Below are 20961 nucleotides of genomic sequence, written 5' to 3' on the forward strand. Positions count from 1 at the left end.
GAAAGAGAGGAGGACAGGAGAGGAGAGGAGGATAGCAGAAAAAAAACTTTGATTCATAGAGGAGGTTTTCTCATATTATGGTGGCAGTGTGCAGATGGATTCTGTAGAACTTCCCGAGGGTTACTCTCTACACTCTGAACAACAAGAGTAGGTAAATTTGACCTTTTTACTATTGATGTTTTTCCCTCTTGTCATTCAGAATGCCTTTGATTGTGTGTCTGCCTGTGTGGAACGTGTTCCTCAGACTAAGAGTGTGTGAGTGTGTATTATTTTGTGTGGTACTATGCTGCGGAGGTGGCCGGTAGCATGTCAAGGTTGTTACAACTTTCAGGTAGTGCGTGTGCTTGTGTGTGTGTGTGTGTGTGTGTGTGTGTGTGTGTGTGTGTGTGTGTGTGTGTGTGTGTGTGTGTGTGTGTGTGTGTGTGTGTGTGTGTGTGTGTGTGTGTGTGTGTGTGTGTGTGTGTGTGTGTGTGTGTGTGTGTGTGTGTGTGAGTGTGTGTATGTCTGTCTATGGGTGCTCGGCTGCGGTGCAGAGGGGAGCTCTCACTCAGCGTGAGGAGCAGGATTTCTGCTTCTCTACCTGAGTAGGACACACACTCTGACATGTCTGTCCTGGTACAGAGAGCCATAATGCCTTACTTTATAAACGTGTGTGTGTGTGTGTGGGATGTTTCAGTCTTAGTTTATTAGGCATTGTCAGTGTGCGTGAGATCAGCCAGCCAGCAGAGTGAAAGGGGGAGCGGGACAGCCAGAGATAGAGAGAGAGGGGTAACAGAGGAGAGGAGAGGACAGAAGTGGCAGGAGAAGTAGGGGAGAGGAGGAAGAGGAGGGGGAGAAAGTGCTGTTAAATGCCAGGAGAGCTTGAATTTCAGACAGCCATCACGGCGTGTGGGCCTGCCGCGGCATTAGAGACAACATAGCACACTGCGCCGCACAGTGTGTGTGTGTGTGTGTGTGTGTGTGTGTGTGTGTGTGTGTGTGTGTGTGTGTGTGTGTGTGTGTGTGTGTGTGTGTGTGTGTGTGTGTGTGTGTGTGTGTGTGTGTGTGTGTGTGTGTGTGTGTGTGTGTGTGTGTGTGTGTGTGTGTGTGTGTGTGTGTGTGTGTGTGTGTGTGTGGAGTGTTTTATGTAAATACAGAATCAGGGACGTCCATACCTTCCTGTCTATAGACACAACACCCAGCACGTCCTCTAATGTAGATAGAAGTTCTGTTGTAATATTTAACAAATACATTTAAGGAGTTCCAGGAGGCCAAATGACCTAACATGTCATGTTTAATCATATCTAAATCAAATAGAAGTCCTGGTTTGGGACACTCACACGCTCCTCACTCTGTTTCATACCACTTGGCCTTAAGTTAAATAATAGAATACAAGTGAATGGAATACCAACGAAAGCAATAGATCGATAGAGTGAAGAGAAGAGAGGATGGCTGGACAAGTTGACTTTCTAAAGGAAACCACGGCACTCTTAACCCCTGCCCTGCTCTGAATGCAGGTAACTCTTCAAAAGTGGAGCCTTGAGCGACAGCACTCTTGTAGACTACACACACACACAGACTGGAGGTTACTTAAGTAGAGAGAAAGAAAGGCTAGATTGGTCATCTACATAGATAGAAAAAAATATTTTATTAATGTGAACGTACACAACCTAACCACTTCCTGTATGCCTGACTTTCTGTGTATGTGTGTTTATACAGTGTGTGTTTTATCATGTCGACAGTGTGTGTTTATACAGTGTGTGTTTTATCATGTGTGTTTGGACAGTGTGTGTTTTGTCATGTGTGTTTAGACAGTGTGTATTTTGTCATGTGTGTTTGGACAGTGTGTGTTTTGTCATGTGTGTTTAGACAGTGTGTATTTTGTCATGTGTGTTTGGACAGTGTGTGTTTTGTCATGTGTGTTTGGACAGTGTGTATTTTGTCATGTGTGTTTATGCAGTGTGTGTTTTGTCATGTGTGTTTAGACAGTGTGTATTTTGTCATGTGTGTTTGGACAGTGTGTGTTTTGTCATGTGTGTTTAGACAGTGTGTATTTTGTCATGTGTGTTTGGACAGTGTGTGTTTTGTCATGTGTGTTTGGACAGTGTGTATTTTGTCATGTGTGTTTGGACAGTGTGTGTTTTGTCATGTGTGTTTAGACAGTGTGTATTTTGTCATGTGTGTTTGGACAGTGTGTGTTTTGTCATGTGTGTTTGGACAGTGTGTATTTTGTCATGTGTGTTTGGACAGTGTGTGTTTTGTCATGTGTGTTTGGACAGTGTGTGTTTTGTCATGTGTGTTTGGACAGTGTGTGTTTTGTCATGTGTGTTTGGACAGTGTGTGTTTTGCCGTGTGAGTTTGGACAGTGTGTGTTTGGACAGTGTGTGTTTTATCATGTCGACAGTGTGTGTTTGGACAGTGTGTGTTTTGTCATGTGTGTTTGGACAGTGTGTGTTTTGTCATGTGTGTTTGGACAGTGTGTGTTTTGTCATGTGTGTTTGGACAGTGTGTGTTTGGACAGTGTGTGTTTGGACAGTGTGTGTTTTGTCATGTGGACAGGGTGGGTGTTAAATCATAGCTTTAGATACACTTCTCTTCTGAAACATTTAGTAAATATCCTAAATTCTTTCTTTCTGAATGAGACAAATAAGACCAGAAATGTAATTATTACTAGAGCATTTGGTGTATGTGAGCATTTTTTTTCTGGGAGTTTGTGAATTCATTGCTTTGGTGTGACTGAGATATGGCGAGAGGAGCTGAGAAAGTGTTTGGGACAGGAGACAGATTCCGGAGCCTGTCTTTTGGGGCTCCCGAGTGGAGCATCGGTCTAAGGCACTGCATCTCAGCTGTGATTGGGAGTCCCATAGGGTGGCGCACAATTGGCCCAGCGTCGTCCGGGTTTGGCTGGTGTAGGCCGTCATTGTAAATAAGAATTTGTTCTTAACTGACTTGCCTTGTTAAATAAAATAAAAAAATTGTCCTGTAATGATGGCTTTTAGCCTGGGTTTTCCCCTGTCTATAGTGATGGGTTTTAGCCTGGGTTTTCCCCTGTATAGTGATGGGTTTTAGTTGGGGTTTTCCCCTGTATATAGTGATGGGTTTTAGCCTGGGTTTTCCCCTGTCTATAGTGATGGGTTTTAGTTGGGGTTTTCCCCTGTATATAGTGATGGGTTTTAGCCTGGGTTTTCCCCTGTATATAGTGATGGGTTTTAGCCTGGGTTTTCCCCTGTCTATAGTGATGGGTTTTAGCCTGGGTTTTCCCCTGTATATAGTGATGGGTTTTAGCCTGGGTTTTCCCCTGTCTCAGTGTCCTTAGTGATCCGGGGTTAGAGTCACTGCTCATAGAGAAAGACACTGTCTGAATCCCTCCCTCGGTACCAGTTATAACCAGGATACACTCATCGTCCTCACGCACCTCTCTCCCCACTCACTCCCCGATCATCTTCTACATAAGTTGATGAGTGGGATTCTAATTGATATATTAAGGATAATGCTAACAATACAAATAATGATAATAATAACAACAAGTGCCGTTTTGTTGATTATCATAATTGTATTCCTTTCATGCCTGAACATACAATTAATTTGCATATCATTAAGGGTTTTTCTCCTCTTAGTTCAATTGATTTAGTGTGTTTGTTTTTGCTAGTTAATCGTAGAGGTCAAGGGGATGTTGAATGCAGGTTTACAGGACAGGTTTTCTATTGGAAGAATAGAGAACTGTTTTAATGGCTTGGGCTGAGTTTTAAGCTGTTTTGGTGGATGTTGTGGTTTGTAGTTATTAGATATTATTCTATATTTATTTCCCAGATAAATAATGGTGCTATGTGATTTTCTTTAAATTACATTTTAACTACAATTTACATTTTAATACAATTCGTATTTATGCTGTGTCTTGTTTGTGGACTCAATGCACAAAAATATATGATTTTCAGAATATGATTTTTATTGTAGACTCATAACATGACATTAAAAAAAAATCATTAATTTCTAAATACACTTAGTGAGACAGAGCACGCAATGCATCTTGCTCTGCAGTTTTGTAGATATAGGTCAGTGATATGAAATTGAAAATTATGCAGATTTAAAATGTGGGACATTTAAATAATATACATTCTAAGAAATTTGATGGCGCAATTTATGCTTTTCAATTCTGTAGAATAAATGCAGTGTATTTAACAGACTTGAACATTTCTAAGAATAAAACAAATCCAAATATAATATAGTGTAACAGATATATCATCCTAAATGAATGCTTTCTAATGGAGAGCTCTGTCTGTGAGAGAGAGAGCCTGCTTCTTCTATACATCACACCACATTCTGATACAAGTAGCAGGATTTTTGGTTTTTCCTCTCCGTCTCTCATTCTGTCATTCTCTGTGCGGAACAGAGGAAAGCACTGGAGAGAGGGATATTGCGTAAATTAAATTAATTTTAATCTCCGTATAAAATCATTTACTGGATTCATCTGTCAAATCATGTCAATATGCAGCCTCAATATGTGGCATGGATATTTTTTCTCACCGTTTGAGTGTGAATGTGTGTGTGTGTGTCCCTGTGTGTGTGTGTGTGTGTGTGTGTGTGTGTGTGTGTGTGTGTGTGTGTGTGTGTGTGTGTGTGTGTGTGTGTGTGTGTGTGTGTGTGTGTGTGTGTGTGTGTGTGTGTGTGTGTGTGTGTGTGTGTGTGTGTGTGTGTGTGTGTGTGTGTGTGTGTGTGTGTGTGTGTGTGTGTGTATGTGTGTGTGTGTGTGTGTGTGTGTGTGTATGTGTGTGTATGTGTGTGTGTGTGTGTGTGTGTGTGTGTGTGTGTGTGAGTGTGTGTGTGTGTGTGTGTGTGTGTGTGTGTGTGAGTGTGTGTGTGTGTGTGTGTGTGTGTGTGTGTGTGTGTGTGTGTGTGTGTGTGTGTGTGTGTGTGTGTGTGTGTGTGTGTGTGTGTGTGTGTGTGTGTGTGTGTGTGTGTGTGTGCTCGTGTATCGTCCCTGTGTGTACGGGTGTCGTATGATGTGTTTTTATGCATCTGCGTGGCCCCGGCTGTCTGATGGCTGTCCCATTGTCTCCACACACATGAGTGCAAGCGCACACACACGGTGGCGGTGGCGGCCCCTCTTGTGCAGGGTGTGAGGCATTCCAAGGGTAATTAACTGTGGCTCAAAGAGAGAGCCTCCTGAGCAGACCCATTCACCCCTCCGAGACGGGAGGGGGGAGTCTTTTGTTTGACAGGGGGGCAATAAGTGCTCCTGCGGACGCGCGCACACACACGTAAGATGCAATCACACACAATGACACACACAGTGACACACAGACACACACAAGCACATGCACGTACAACAAAATCACACACACACATCTACTAATGCGAGCAGAAAGCCTTAGAGGGCTGAGCATGAAAGGATAGAGGAGGAGGAGGAGGAGGAGGAGGAGGAGGAGGAGGAGGAGGAAGAGGAAGAGGAGGAGGAGGAGGAGGCCTTGATGATGATTGTCAATTTATTTGATTTATGTTCACTCCATCAGGGTGTGTGTGACAAGGCTCTTTGTGCTTGTGTGTGTGTGTGTGTGTGTGTGTGTGTGTGTGTGTGTGTGTGTGTGTGTGTGTGTGTGTGTGTGTGTGTGTGTGTGTGTGTGTGTGTGTGTGTGAGAGAGAGAGAGAGAGAGAGAGAGAGAGGGTTGCGCTGGCTTTTATGAGGAGTTGAAAGAGCCATAGGAGGAACTACACCACATACACACATGTCCTCAACATTCGTGAGGTACGCGTCGCAATTAGCAATTACACCCCATGTCGCTGTCGCTACAGAGGCTGAACGCTGAGCGAATTAGACGTCCAGAAAGAGATAGAGAGAGACGCTTCCTACATTTCAATTCAATTCCCCTCCACTCCACTCATCCCCCATCTCTCCCTCTCTCCAATCCTCTCTTCCCCCTGTGGATTCCCCTCCACTCCACTCATCCCCCGTCTCTCCCTCTCTCCAACCCTCTCTTCCCCCTGTGGATTCCCCTCCACTCCACTCATCCCCCGTCTCTCCCTCTCTCCAACCCTCTCTTCCCCCTGTGGATTCCCCTCCACTCCACTCATCCCCCGTCTCTCCCTCTCTCCAACCCTCTCTTCCCCCTGTGGATTCCCCTCCACTCCACTCATCCCCCGTCTCTCCCTCTCTCCAACCCTCTCTTCCCCCTGTGGATTCCCCTCCACTCCACTCATCCCCCATCACTCCCTCTCTCCAACCCTCTCTTCCCCCTGTGGATTCCCCTCCTCTCCACTCATCCCCCATCTCTCCCTCTCTCCAACCCTCTCTTCCCCCTGTGGATTCCCCTCCACTCCACTCATCCCCCATCTCTCCCTCTCTCCAACCCTCTCTTCCCCCTGTGGATTCCCCTCCTCTCCACTCATCCCCCATCTCTCCCTCTCTCCAACCCTCTCTTCCCCCTGTGGATTCCCCTCCACTCCACTCATCCCCCGTCTCTCCCTCTCTCCAACCCTCTCTTCCCCCTGTGGATTCCCCTCCACTCCACTCATCCCCCGTCTCTCCCTCTCTCCAACCCTCTCTTCCCCCTGTGGATTCCCCTCCACTCCACTCATCCCCCGTCTCTCCCTCTCTCCAACCCTCTCTTCCCCCTGTAGATTCCCCTCCTCTCCACTCATCCCCCATCTCTCCCTCTCTCCAACCCTCTCTTCCCCCTGTGGATTCCCCTCCTCTCCACTCATCCCCCATCTCTCCCTCTCTCCAACCCTCTCTTCCCCCTGTGGATTCCCCTCCACTCCACTCATCCCCCATCTCTCCCTCTCTCCAACCCTCTCTTCCCCCTGTGGATTCCCCTCCACTCCACTCATCCCCCGTCTCTCCCTCTCTCCAACCCTCTCTTCCCCCTGTGGATTCCCCTCCACTCCACTCATCCCCCGTCTCTCCCTCTCTCCAACCCTCTCTTCCCCCTGTGGATTCCCTCCACTCCACTCATCCCCATCTCTCCCTCTCTCCAACCCTCTCTTCCCCCTGTGGATTCCCCTCCACTACACTCATCCCCCATCTCTCCCTCTCTCCAACCCTCTCTTCCCCCTGTGGATTCCCCTCCACTCCACTCATCCCCCATCACTCCCTCTCTCCAACCCTCTCTTCCCCCTGTGGATTCCCCTCCTCTCCACTCATCCCCCATCTCTCCCTCTCTCCAACCCTCTCTTCCCCCTGTGGATTCCCTTCCACTCCACTCATCCCCCATCTCTCCCTCTCTCCAATCCTCTCTTCCCCCTGTGGATTCCCCTCCACTCCACTCATCCCCCGTCTCTCCCTCTCTCCAACCCTCTCTTCCCCCTGTGGATTCCCCTCCACTCCACTCATCCCCCGTCTCTCCCTCTCTCCAACCCTCTCTTCCCCCTGTGGATTCCCCTCCACTCCACTCATCCCCCGTCTCTCCCTCTCTCCAACCCTCTCTTCCCCCTGTGGATTCCCCTCCACTCCACTCATCCCCCGTCTCTCCCTCTCTCCAACCCTCTCTTCCCCCTGTGGATTCCCCTCCTCTCCACTCATCCCCCATCTCTCCCTCTCTCCAACCCTCTCTTCCCCCTGTGGATTCCCCTCCACTCCACTCATCCCCCGTCTCTCCCTCTCTCCAACCCTCTCTTCCCCCTGTGGATTCCCCTCCTCTCCACTCATCCCCCATCTCTCCCTCTCTCCAACCCTCTCTTCCCCCTGTGGATTCCCCTCCTCTCCACTCATCCCCCATCTCTCCCTCTCTCCAACCCTCTCTTCCCCCTGTGGATTCCCCTCCACTACACTCATCCCCCATCTCTCCCTCTCTCCAACCTTCTCTTCCCCCTGTGGATTCCCCTCCACTCCACTCATCCCCCATCACTCCCTCTCTCCAACCCTCTCTTCCCCCTGTGGATTCCCCTCCTCTCCACTCATCCCCCATCTCTCCCTCTCTCCAACCCTCTCTTCCCCTGTGGATTCCCCTCCACTCCACTCATCCCCCATCTCTCCCTCTCTCCAACCCTCTCTTCCCCTGTGGATTCCCCTCCTCTCCACTCATCCCCCGTCTCTCCCTCTCTCCAACCCTCTCTTCCCCCTGTGGATTCCCCTCCACTCCACTCATCCCCCATCTCTCCCTCTCTCCAACCCTCTCTTCCCCCTGTGGATTCCCCTCCCTCCACTCATCCCCCGTCTCTCCCTCTCTCCAACCCTCTCTTCCCCTGTGGATTCCCTCCCTCCACTCATCCCCGTCTCTCCCTCTCTCCAACCCTCTCTTCCCCCTGTGGATTCCCCTCCTCTCCACTCATCCCCCATCTCTCCCTCTCTCCAACCCTCTCTTCCCCCTGTGGATTCCCCTCCACTCCACTCATCCCCGTCTCTCCCTCTCTCCAACCCTCTCTTCCCCTGTGGATTCCCCTCCACTACACTCATCCCCCATCTCTCCCTCTCTCCAACCTTCTCTTCCCCCTGTGGATTCCCCTCCACTCCACTCATCCCCCATCACTCCCTCTCTCCAACCCTCTCTTCCCCCTGTGGATTCCCCTCCTCTCCACTCATCCCCCATCTCTCCCTCTCTCCAACCCTCTCTTCCCCCTGTGGATTCCCCTCCACTCCACTCATCCCCCATCTCTCCCTCTCTCCAACCCTCTCTTCCCCCTGTGGATTCCCCTCCTCTCCACTCATCCCCCATCTCTCCCTCTCTCCAACCCTCTCTTCCCCCTGTGGATTCCCCTCCACTCCACTCATCCCCCGTCTCTCCCTCTCTCCAACCCTCTCTTCCCCCTGTGGATTCCCTCCACTCCACTCATCCCCCCGTCTCTCCCTCTCTCCAACCCTCTCTTCCCCCTGTGGATTCCCCTCCACTCCACTCATCCCCCGTCTCTCCCTCTCTCCAACCCTCTCTTCCCCTGTAGATTCCCCTCCTCTCCACTCATCCCCCATCTCTCCCTCTCTCCAACCCTCTCTTCCCCTGTGGATTCCCTCCTCTCCACTCATCCCCCATCTCTCCCTCTCTCCAACCCTCTCTTCCCCCTGTGGATTCCCCTCCACTCCACTCATCCCCCATCTCTCCCTCTCTCCAACCCTCTCTTCCCCCTGTGGATTCCCCTCCACTCCACTCATCCCCCGTCTCTCCCTCTCTCCAACCCTCTCTTCCCCCTGTGGATTCCCCTCCACTCCACTCATCCCCCGTCTCTCCCTCTCTCCAACCCTCTCTTCCCCCTGTGGATTCCCCTCCACTCCACTCATCCCCCGTCTCTCCCTCTCTCCAACCCTCTCTTCCCCCTGTGGATTCCCCTCCACTACACTCATCCCCCATCTCTCCCTCTCTCCAACCCTCTCTTCCCCCTGTGGATTCCCCTCCACTCCACTCATCCCCCATCACTCCCTCTCTCCAACCCTCTCTTCCCCCTGTGGATTCCCCTCCTCTCCACTCATCCCCCATCTCTCCCTCTCTCCAACCCTCTCTTCCCCCTGTGGATTCCCTTCCACTCCACTCATCCCCCATCTCTCCCTCTCTCCAATCCTCTCTTCCCCCTGTGGATTCCCCTCCACTCCACTCATCCCCCGTCTCTCCCTCTCTCCAACCCTCTCTTCCCCCTGTGGATTCCCCTCCACTCCACTCATCCCCCGTCTCTCCCTCTCTCCAACCCTCTCTTCCCCTGTGGATTCCCCTCCACTCCACTCATCCCCCGTCTCTCCCTCTCTCCAACCCTCTCTTCCCCCTGTGGATTCCCTCCACTACACTCATCCCCCATCTCTCCCTCTCTCCAACCCTCTCTTCCCCCTGTGGATTCCCCTCCACTCCACTCATCCCCCATCACTCCCTCTCTCCAACCCTCTCTTCCCCCTGTGGATTCCCCTCCTCTCCACTCATCCCCCATCTCTCCCTCTCTCCAACCCTCTCTTCCCCCTGTGGATTCCCTTCCACTCCACTCATCCCCCATCTCTCCCTCTCTCCAATCCTCTCTTCCCCCTGTGGATTCCCCTCCTCCGTCATTCACGCGTTTCTCCCTTCTTCTGTGAACCCTCCTCTATAAAAAGAGAGTGTGACAGCTGATCGTTTATCATGTTATCTCCATGTTTTGTGCTTTTTTTTCTTGGCGAGAGTGGATGGGGTAGTAACTCTAAAAACAAGGTGTTTGTGTGCCTACCTACCTACGTACGTGTGTGTGTGTGTGTGTGTGTGTGTGTGTGTGTGTGCGTGTGTGTGTGTGTGTGTGTGTGTGTGTGTGTGTGTGTGTGTGTGTGTGTGTGTGTGTGTGTGTGTGTGTGTGTGTGTGTGTGTGGGGGGGCTAGGGGAAGAGGGTTAAGTGCTAGGTCTGTTATGCTTATCAAATAGGGCGGCCTGCTGGTTTGGCCAGGAGAGACGGGAGGAGGAAGCAGTGTGTGTGTGTGTGTGTGTGTGTGTGTGTGTGTGTGTGCGTGTGTGTGTGTGTGTGTGTGTGTGTGTGTGTGTGTGTGTGTGTGTGTGTGTGTGTGTGTGTGTGTGTGTGTGTGTGTGTGTGTGTGTGTGTGTGCGTTTGTGTGAGCTCTCTGCTCTCCTCTGCATGGTGTGGTCTTGTATGGAATGATTAAATTGTCATTGTCCTGCAGCAGAGACACAGAGAACTGGGGGGGATGAATAGCTATGCAGCCTCCTGTCTGACAGTGAAATATTTCCTCCTCTCATCCTCCCATCATGCTTCACGTGTGTGACTGATGGGGGGAGAATGACAGGACCCCATCTCTCTCCCATCTCTCTCCCATCTCGCTCTCATCTCTCTCCCATATCTCATCTCTCTCTCATCTCTCATCTCTCTCTCATCTCTCTCATCTCTCTCTCTGATCTCTCTCCCATATCTCATCTCTCTCTCATCTCTCTCTCATCTATCATCTCTCTCATCTCTCTCCCGTCTCTCTCTCATCTCTCTCTCATCTCTCTCCCATCTCGCTCTCATCTCTCTCCCATCTCTCTCCCATCTCTCTCCCATCTCGCTCTCATCTCTCTCCCATCTCTCTCCCATCTCTCTCCCATCTCGCACTCATCTCTCTCCCATCTCTCTCCCATCTCGCTCTCATCTCTCTCCCATATCTCATCTCTCTCTCATCTCTCATCTCTCTCTCATCTCTCTCATCTCTCTCTCTGATCTCTCTCCCATATCTCATCTCTCTCTCATCTCTCTCTCATCTATCATCTCTCTCATCTCTCTCCCGTCTCTCTCTCATCTCTCTCTCATCTCTCTCCCATCTCGCTCTCATCTCTCTCCCATCTCTCTCCCATCTCTCTCCCATCTCGCTCTCATCTCTCTCCCATCTCTCTCCCATCTCTCTCCCATCTCGCACTCATCTCTCTCCCATCTCTCTCCCATCTCGCTCTCATCTCTCTCCCATATCTCTCTCTTATCTCTCATCTCTCATTTCTCTCTCATCTCTCTCATCTCTCTCTCTGATCTCTCTCCCATATCTCATCTCTCTCTCATCTCTCTCTCATCATCTCTCTCATCTCTCTCCCGTCTCTCTCTCATCTCTCTCCCATCTCATCTCTCTCCCATATCTCATCTCTCTCATCTCTCTCCCGTCTCTCTCATCTCTCTCTCATCTCTCTCCCATATCTCATCTCTCTCATCTCTCTCCCGTCTCTCTCTCATCTCTCTCTCATCTCTCTCCCATATCTCTCTCTCATCTCTCTCATCTCTCTCATCTCTCTCTCATCTCTCTCCCCGTCTCTCTCTCATCTCTCTCTCATCTCTCTCCCATATCTCTCTCTCATCTCTCTCTCATCTATCATCTCTCTCATCTCTCTCCCGTCTCTCATCTCATCTCTCTCATCTCTCATCTCATCTCTCTCATCTCTCTCTCATCTCTCTCCCGTCTCTCTCTCATATCTCTCTCATCTCTCTCCCATATCTCTCTCTCATCTCTCTCTCATCTATCATCTCTCTCATCTCTCTCCCGTCTCTCATCTCATCTCTCTCATCTCTCTCTCATCTCTCTCCCATATCTCTCTCATCTCTCTCCCATATTTCTCTCTCATCTCTCTCTCATCTCTCTCCCATATTTCTCTCTCATCTCTCTCTGTTCGACATCGTTCCCCTATTCCCTGTCTCTCCGTCTGCCTCTTTCTCTCCCTCTCTCTCTCCAGTTTAGCGTTGCGTTGGAACTAGATGTGAGGACCCTCTTCTCCCATTGCTTTTTACCCCTCTTAAACGTTGTTTTGGTAATGATACAATACCACAGCAACTATAGTCTGAAACGGACACTGTGCATGTTTTGGGGTTTGTTCAAAAATGAAAGTACAAACAAAAGGAAAGAGTAGCAGTCTTTTTTTTATTTTTAAAAGGCAGTTTATTTATTGAGTAAATTGTTTTCATTTCCTAGTAAATTATCAATTACTGTTGCAATAGAAAACTATTTAATGTAATTTAATTTGCGTCCCGCAGCTGATTCATTTGATTTTCCCCATATTCTATATATTTTCTCCCACTACATTACATTTACATTTAAGTCATTTAGCAGACGCTCTTTGCGTCACTGTTGTTTTATTGAGTTTTATGATGATAGTATCGCAACCTGCTAGGTTTATCTTTCCCAACATGTAAGACAGACTAACAGATATACAGGCATAAACACAGACAAATAAACTGGTGTACGGTGTAAGTTTGTTGTATACATGTGCTGTGTATGTGTGTGTATGTATGTGTATGTGTGTGTATGTATGTGTATGTGTGTGTATGTATGTGTATGTGTGTGTATGTGTTGTGGTTGTCACTTAGCTGTGCTTGACCACACCGGGAGCTGTAGGGAGCTGGGTGTACACACGGTATGGTCGAGCTCCCCGGCCATGCCCCCAGTACTCCCCCAGTTCATCAGTCCTTCTCGTTCCTACTTCCTAATCACAACAACTCTGAATTACAGTGCCTTGCGAAAGTATTCGGCCCCCTTGAACTTTGCGACCTTTTGCCACATTTCAGGCTTCAAACATAAAGATATAAAACTGTATTTTTTTGTGAAGAATCAACAACAAGTGGGACACAATCATGAAGTGGAATGACATTTATTGGATATTTCACACTTTTTTAATAAATCAAAAACTGAAAAATTGGGCGTGCAAAATTATTCAGCCCCTTTACTTTCAGTGCAGCAAACTCTCTCCAGAAGTTCAGTGAGGATCTCTGAATGATCCAATGTTGACCTAAATGACTAATGATGATAAATACAGTCCACCTGTGTGTAATCAACTCTCCGTATAAATGCACTGTTTTATCGACTCAAAGTAGTGTTGTTTTGGAGAATGTTTTTACTCTGATTAGAGATTTGTTTTAATCTGCGTCAGATTATACCTGAGAACAGGAATATTCCTTCATCGGCGCCGACTATAGCACAGTTTATAGGCCACATGTAGTTTTAGGTGAAAAGAAACCCAGAAACCCAGTTGGTAGGCAATAGTGTTTGTGTTCTTCATTTTAAACCCGTTTAGAATGTGTTCCTTTAGAACCCCCCTCTTCCCATCTCCTCCACTACCCCGTCTCCTCCTTCCCCCCTCTCCCCATCTCCTCCACGACCCCGTCTCCTCCTTTCCCCTTCCTCTTCCCATCTCCTCCACTACCCCGTCTCCTCCTTTCCCCTTCCTCTCCCCATCTCCTCCACTACCCCGTCTCCTCCTTTCCCCTTCCTCTCCCCATCTCCTCCACTACCCCGTCTCCTCCTTTCCCCTTCCTCTCCCCATCTCCTCCACTACCCCGTCTCCTCCTTTCCCCTTCCTCTCCCCATCTCCTCCACTACCCCGTCTCCTCCTTTCCCCCCCCTCTCCCCATCTCCTCCACTACCCCGTCTCCTCCTTTCCCCTTCCTCTCCCCATCTCCTCCACTACCCCGTCTCCTCCTTTCCCCCCCCTCTCCCCATCTCCTCCACTACCCCGTCTCCTCCTTTCCCCCCCCTCTCCCCATCTCCTCCACTACCCCGTCTCCTCCTTTCCCCTTCCTCTCCCCATCTCCTCCACTACCCCGTCTCCTCCTTTCACCTTCCTCTCCCCATCTCCTCCACTACCCCGTCTCCTCCTTTCCCCTTCCTCTCCCCATCTCCTCCACTACCCCGTCTCCTCCTTTCCCCCCTCTCCCCATCTCCTCCACTACCCCGTCTCCTCCTTTCCCCTTCCTCTCCCCATCTCCTCCACTACCCCGTCTCCTCCTTTCCCCCCCCTCTCCCCATCTCCTCCACTACCCCGTCTCCTCCTTTCCCCTTCCTCTCCCCATCTCCTCCACTACCCCGTCTCCTCCTTTCCCCCCCCTCTCCCCATCTCCTCCACTACCCCATCTACTCCTTTCCCCTTCCTCTCCCCATCTCCTCCACTACCCCGTCTCCTCCTTTCCCCCCCCTCTCCCCATCTCCTCCACTACCCCGTCTCCTCCTTTCCCCTTCCTCTCCCCATCTCCTCCACTACCCCGTCTCCTCCTTTCCCCTTCCTCTCCCCATCTCCTCCACTACCCCGTCTCCTCCTTTCCCCTTCCTCTTCCCATCTCCTCCACTACCCCCGTCTCCTCCTTTCCCCCCCTCTCCCCATCTCCTCCACTACCCCGTCTCCTCCTTTCCCCTTCCTCTCCCCATCTCCTCCACTACCCCGTCTCCTCCTTTCCCCTTCCTCTCCCCATCTCCTCCACTACCCCGTCTCCTCCTTTCCCCTTCCTCTCCCCATCTCCTCCACTACCCCGTCTCCTCCTTTCCCCTTCCTCTCCCCATCTCCTCCACTACCCCGTCTCCTCCTTTCCCCCCTCTCCCCATCTCCTCCACTACCCGTCTCCTCCTTTCCCCTTCCTCTCCCCATCTCCTCCACTACCCCGTCTCCTCCTTTCCCCCCTCTCCCCATCTCCTCCACTACCCCGTCTCCTCCTTTCCCCTTCCTCTCCCCATCTCCTCCACTACCCCGTCTCCTCCTTTCCCCCCTCTCCCCATCTCCTCCACTACCCCATCTCCTCCTTTCCCCCTTCCTCTCCCCATCTCCTCCACTACCCCGTCTCCTCCTTTCCCCCCTCTCCCCATCTCCTCCACTACCCCGTCTCCTCCTTTCCCTTCCTCTCCCCATCTCCTCCACTACCCCGTCTCCTCCTTTCCCCTTCCTCTCCCCATCTCCTCCACTACCCCGTCTCCTCCTTTCCCCTTCCTCTTCCCATCTCCTCCACTACCCCGTCTCCTCCTTTCCCCCCTCTCCCCATCTCCTCCACTACCCCGTCTCCTCCTTTCCCCTTCCTCTCCCCATCTCCTCCACTACCCCGTCTCCTCCTTTCCCCTTCCTCTCCCCATCTCCTCCACTACCCCGTCTCCTCCTTTCCCCTTCCTCTCCCCATCTCCTCCACTACCCCGTCTCCTCCTTTCCCCTTCCTCTCCCCATCTCCTCCACTACCCCGTCTCCTCCTTTCCCCTTCCTCTTCCCATCTCCTCCACTACCCCGTCTCCTCCTTTCCCCTTCCTCTCCCCATCTCCTCCACTACCCCGTCTCCTCCTTTCCCCCCCCTCTTCCCATCTCCTCCACTACCCCGTCTCCTCCTTTCCCCTTCCTCTCCCCATCTCCTCCACTACCCCGTCTCCTCCTTTCCCCTTCCTCTTCCCATCTCCTCCACTACCCCGTCTCCTCCTTTCCCCCCTCTCCCCATCTCCTCCACTACCCCGTCTCCTCCTTTCCCCTTCCTCTTCCCATCTCCTCCACTACCCCGTCTCCTCCTTTCCCCTTCCTCTCCCCATCTCCTCCACTACCCGTCTCCTCCTTTCCCCTTCCTCTTCCCATCTCCTCCACTACCCCGTCTCCTCCTTTCCCCTTCCTCTGCCCATCTCCTCCACTACCCCGTCTCCTCCTTTCCCCTTCCTCTCCCCATCTCCTCCACTACCCCGTCTCCTCCTTTCCCCTTCCTCTCCCCATCTCCTCCACTACCCCGTCTCCTCCTTTCCCCTTCCTCTCCCCATCTCCTCCACTAGCCCGTCTCCTCCTTTCCCCTTCCTCTTCCCATCTCCTCCACGACCCTGTCTCCTCCTTTCCCCTTCCTCTCCCCATCTCCTCCACTACCCCGTCTCCTCCTTTCCCCTTCCTCTCCCCATCTCCTCCACTACCCCGTCTCCTCCTTTCCTCTTCCTCTCCCCATCTCCTCCACTACCCCGTCTCCTTCTTTCCCCTTCCTCTCCCCATCTCCTCCACTACCCCGTCTCCTCCTTTCCCCTTCCTCTCCCCATCTCCTCCACTACCCCGTCTCCTCCTTTCCCCTTCCTCTTCCCATCTCCTCCACTACCCCGTCTCCTCCTTTCCCCCTTCCTCTCCCCATCTCCTCCACTACCCCGTCTCCTCCTTCCCCTTCCTCTTCCCATCTCCTCCACTACCCCGTCTCCTCCTTTCCCCTTCCTCTCCCCATCTCCTCCACTACCCCGTCTCCTCCTTTCCCCTTCCTCTCCCCATCTCCTCCACTACCCCGTCTCCTCCTTTCCCCTTCCTCTCCCCATCTCCTCCACTACCCCGTCTCCTCCTTTCCCCTTCCTCTCCCCATCTCCTCCACTACCCCGTCTCCTCCTTTCCCCTTCCTCTCCCCATCTCCTCCACTACCCCGTCTCCTCCTTTCCCCTTCCTCTTCCCATCTCCTCCACGACCCTGTCTCCTCCTTTCCCCTTCCTCTCCCCATCTCCTCCACTACCCGTCTCCTCCTTTCCCCTTCCTCTCCCCATCTCCTCCACTACCCGTCTCCTCCTTTCCTCTTCCTCTCCCCATCTCCTCCACTACCCCGTCTCCTTCTTTCCCCTTCCTCTCCCCATCTCCTCCACTACCCCGTCTCCTCCTTTCCCCTTCCTCTCCCCATCTCCTCCACTACTCCGTCTCCTCCTTTCCCCTTCCTCTCCCCATCTCCTCCACTACCCCGTCTCCTCCTTTCCCCTTCTCTCCCCATCTCCTCCACTACCCCCGTCTCCTCCTGTCCCCTTCCTCTCCCCATCTCCTCCACTACCCCGTCTCCTCCTTTCCCCTTCCTCTTCCCATCTCCTCCACTACCCCGTCTCCTCCTTTCCTCTTCCTCTTCCCATCTCCTCCACTACCCCGTCTCCTCCTTTCCTTCCTCTCCCCATCTCCTCCACTACCCCGTCTCCTCCTTTCCCCCTCTTCCCATCTCCTCCACTACCCCGTCTCCTCCTCCCCCCTCTCCCCATCTCCTCCACTACCCCGTCTCCTCCTTTCCCCTTCCTCTTCCCATCTCCTCCACTACCCCGTCTCCTCCTTTCCCCTTCCTCTTCCCATCTCCTCCACTACCCCGTCTCCTCCTTTCCCCTTCCTCTCCCCATCTCCTCCACTACCCCGTCTCCTCCTTTCCCCTTCCTCTTCCCATCTCCTCCACTACCCCGTCTCCTCCTTTCCCCTTCCTCTCCCAATCTCCTCCACTACCCCGTCTCCTCCTTTCCCCTTCCTCTCCCCATCTCCTCCACTACCCCGTCTCCTCCTTTCCCCCTCTCCCCATCTCCTCCACTACCCCGTCTCCTCCTTTCCTCTTCCTCTTCCCATCTCCTCCACTACCCCGTCTCCTCCTTTCCTCTTCCTCTTCCCATCTCCTCCACTACCCCGTCTCCTCCTTTCCCCTTCCTCTCCCCATCTCCTCCACTACCCCGTTTCCTCCTTTCCCCTTCCTCTTCCCATCTCCTCCACTACCCCGTCTCCTCCTTTCCCCCCCCTCTCCCCATCTCCTCCACTACCCCGTCTCCTCCTTTCCCCTTCCTCTCCCCATCTCCTCCACTACCCCGTCTCCTCCTTTCCCCTTCCTCTCCCCATCTCCTCACTGCCCCGTCTCCTCCTTTCCCCCCTCTCCCCATCTCCTCCACTACCCCGTCTCCTCCTTTCCTCTTCCTCTTCCCATCTCCTCCACTACCCCGTCTCCTCCTTTCCTCTTCCTCTTCCCATCTCCTCCACTACCCCGTCTCCTCCTTTCCCCTTCCTCTCCCCATCTCCTCCACTACCCCGTTTCCTCCTTTCCCCTTCCTCTTCCCATCTCCTCCACTACCCCGTCTCCTCCTTTCCCCTTCCTCCCCCATCTCCTCCACTGCCCTGTTTCCTCCTTTCCCCTTCCTCTTCCCATCTCCTCCACTACCCCGTTTCCTCCTTTCCCCTTCCTCTTCCCATCTCCTCCACTACCCCGTTTCCTCCTTTCCCCTTCCTCTTCCCATCTCCTCCACTACCCCGTCTCCTTTCCCCTTCCTCTCCCCATCTCCTCCACTACCCCGTCTCCTCCTTTCCCCCTCTCCCCATCTCCTCCACTACCCCCGTCTCCTCCTTTCCCCTTCCTCTTCCCATCTCCTCCACTACCCCGTTTCCTCCTTTCCCTTCCTCTTCCCATCTCCTCCACTACCCCCCGTCTCCTCCTTCCCCCCTCTTCCCATCTCCTCCACTACCCCGTCTCCTCCTTTCCCCTTCCTCTTCCCATCTCCTCCACTACCCGTCTCCTCCTTTCCCCTTCCTCTTCCCATCTCCTCCACTACCCCGTCTCCTCCTGTCCCCTTCCTCTCCCCATCTCCTCCACTACCCGTCTCCTCCTTTCCCCTTCCTCTCCCCATCTCCTCCACTACCCCGTCTCCTCCTTTCCCCTTCCTCTTCCCATCTCCTCCACTACCCCGTCTCCTCCTCCCCCCTCCCCATCTCCTCCACTACCCCGTCTCCTCCTTTCCCCTTCCTCTTCCCATCTCCTCCACTACCCCGTCTCCTCCTTTCCCCTTCCTCTTCCATCTCCTCCACTACCCCGTCTCCTCCTTTCCCCTTCCCTCTCCCCATCTCCTCCACTACCCCGTCTCCTCCTTTCCCCTTCCTCTCCCCATCTCCTCCACTACCCCGTCTCCTCCTTTCCCCTTCCTCTTCCCATCTCCTCCACTACCCCGTCTCCTCCTTTCCCCTTCCTCTTCCCATCTCCTCCACTACCCTGTCTCCTCCTCCCCCTCTCCCCATCTCCTCCACTACCCCGTCTCCTCCTTTCCCCTTCCTCTTCCCATCTCCTCCACTACCCGTCTCCTCCTTTCCCCTTCCTCTTCCCATCTCCTCCACTACCCCGTCTCCTCCTTTCCCCTTCCTCTCCCCATCTCCTCCACTACCCCGTCTCCTCCTTTCCCCTTCTCTCCCCATCTCCTCCACTACCCCGTCTCCCTTCCCCCCTCTTCCCATCTCCTCCACTACCCCGTCTCCTCCTTTCCCCTTCCTCTTCCCATCTCCTCCACTACCCCGTCTCCTCCTTTCCCCTTCCTCTTCCCATCTCCTCCACTACCCCGTCTCCTCCTGTCCCCTTCCTCTCCCCATCTCCTCCACTACCCCGTCTCCTCCTTTCCCCTTCCTCTCCCCATCTCCTCCACTACCCCGTCTCCTCCTGTCCCCTTCCTCTTCCCATCTCCTCCACTACCCCGTCTCCTCCTTTCCCTTCCTCTCCCCATCTCCTCCACTACCCCGTCTCCTCCTTTCCCTTCCTCTTCCCATCTCCTCCACTACCCCGTCTCCTCCTCCCCCCTCTCCCCATCTCCTCCACTACCCCGTCTCCTCCTTTCCCCTTCCTCTCCCCATCTCCTCCACTACCCCGTCTCCTCCTTTCCCCTTCCTCTTCCCATCTCCTCCACTACCCCGTCTCCTCCTTTCCCCTTCCTCTCCCCATCTCCTCCACTACCCCGTCTCCTCCTTTCCCCCCTCTTCCCATCTCCTCCACTACCCCGTCTCCTCCTTTCCCTTCCTCTCCCCATCTCCTCCACTACCCCGTCTCCTCCTTTCCCCCCTCTTCCCATCTCCTCCACTACCCCGTCTCCTCCTTTCCCCCCTCTCCCATCTCCTCCACTACCCCGTCTCCTCCTTTTCCCCCTCTCCCCATCTCCTCCACTACCCCGTCTCCTCCTTTCCCCTTCCTCTCCCCATCTCCTCCACTACCCCGTCTCCTCCTTTCCCCCTCTTCCCATCTCCTCCACTACCCCGTCTCCTCCTTTCCCCTTCCTCTCCCCATCTCCTCCACTACCCCGTCTCCTCCTTTCCCCCCTCTTCCCATCTCCTCCACTACCCCGTCTCCTCCTTTCCCCCCCTCTCCCCATCTCCTCCACTACCCCGTCTCCTCCTTTTCCCCCCCTCTCCCCATCTCCTCCACTACCCCGTTTCCTCCTTTCCCCTTCCTCTCCCCATCTCCTCCACTACCCCGTCTCCTCCTTTCCTCTTCCTCTTCCCATCTCCTCCACTACCCCGTCTCCTCCTTTCCTCTTCCTCTCCCCATCTCCTCCACTACCCCGTCTCCTCCCTTCCGCTTCCTCTCCCCCTCCTGCTCCCTATTGCCTCCTCAACAAGCTCTCACAGTCCAAATTAGACTTTGATCCATATTCTACAAACGTCAACTTTCAAAGTGTTTTTCGTTCTCCTACTGCTCTGTATTGTTCCTTTTCTCCAAATGTCAAATTTCAACGTTAAGATTTAAGTTTAGGCACTCATTCCGAATGGTTAGGGTTTGGGACAGTGTCTACAACTAGGACCAAACACGCAACGTTCTGATCCAGAGTCATTGGATTACGTTGGATTACCAGCCCGTTCACAACGCCCTCCCAAAACCCAAGCCTACATGATGTCCAATTTCAATGTCAGTCTTGAACGACCTGGCTACACCTCCTCTCCTCCTCTCCCCCCTCCTTTCCCCCATCTCCTCCTCTCCCCCATCTCCTCCTCACCCCCTCCTCTCCTCCTCCTCTCCCCCATCTCCTCCTCTCCCCCATCCCCTCCTCACCCTCGTCTCTCCCCCCATGTCCTCCTCACCCCCTCCTCTCCTCCTCTCCCCCTCCTCTCCCCCATCTCCTCCTCTCCCCCATCCCCTCCTCACCCTCGTCTCTCCCCCATCTCCTCCTCTCCCCTCCTCTCCCCCATCTCCTCCTCTCCCCCAATTCCTCCTCTCCCATCTCCTCCATCTCCTCCTCTCCTCCATCATCTCCTTTCTACCTCCTCTCCCCCATATCCCCTCACCCCCTCCTCTCCCCCATCTCCCCCTCACCCCTCCTCTCCCCCATCTCCCCCCTCACCCCTCCTCTCC

The 20961-nt window shown here is 53.1% G+C and overlaps 1 protein-coding gene across 4 annotated transcripts in view; it reads left to right on the forward strand.

Annotated features, from left to right (window-relative positions):
* LOC118382087 (estrogen-related receptor gamma-like) overlaps positions 1-20961 on the forward strand; it is a 388793-nt gene that overhangs the window by 142269 nt on the left and 225563 nt on the right. For 2 of the 4 annotated variants that reach the window (XM_052485992.1, XM_052485991.1), the window contains exon 1: positions 1-147. This exon is cut by the window's left edge. The exons of 1 other annotated variant lie outside the window; for it this stretch is intronic. In XM_052485992.1, coding sequence (XP_052341952.1) covers positions 95-147 — 53 coding nt within the window. In that variant the 5' untranslated portion in view covers positions 1-94. Of the gene's footprint in view, positions 152-20961 lie in introns of all 4 variants that reach the window. One more of the 4 variants, XM_052485993.1, reaches the window with a different exon arrangement.

This window comes from Oncorhynchus keta, chromosome 29 (assembly GCF_023373465.1).
Source record: "Oncorhynchus keta strain PuntledgeMale-10-30-2019 chromosome 29, Oket_V2, whole genome shotgun sequence".
Classification (NCBI taxonomy): domain Eukaryota; kingdom Metazoa; phylum Chordata; class Actinopteri; order Salmoniformes; family Salmonidae; genus Oncorhynchus; species Oncorhynchus keta.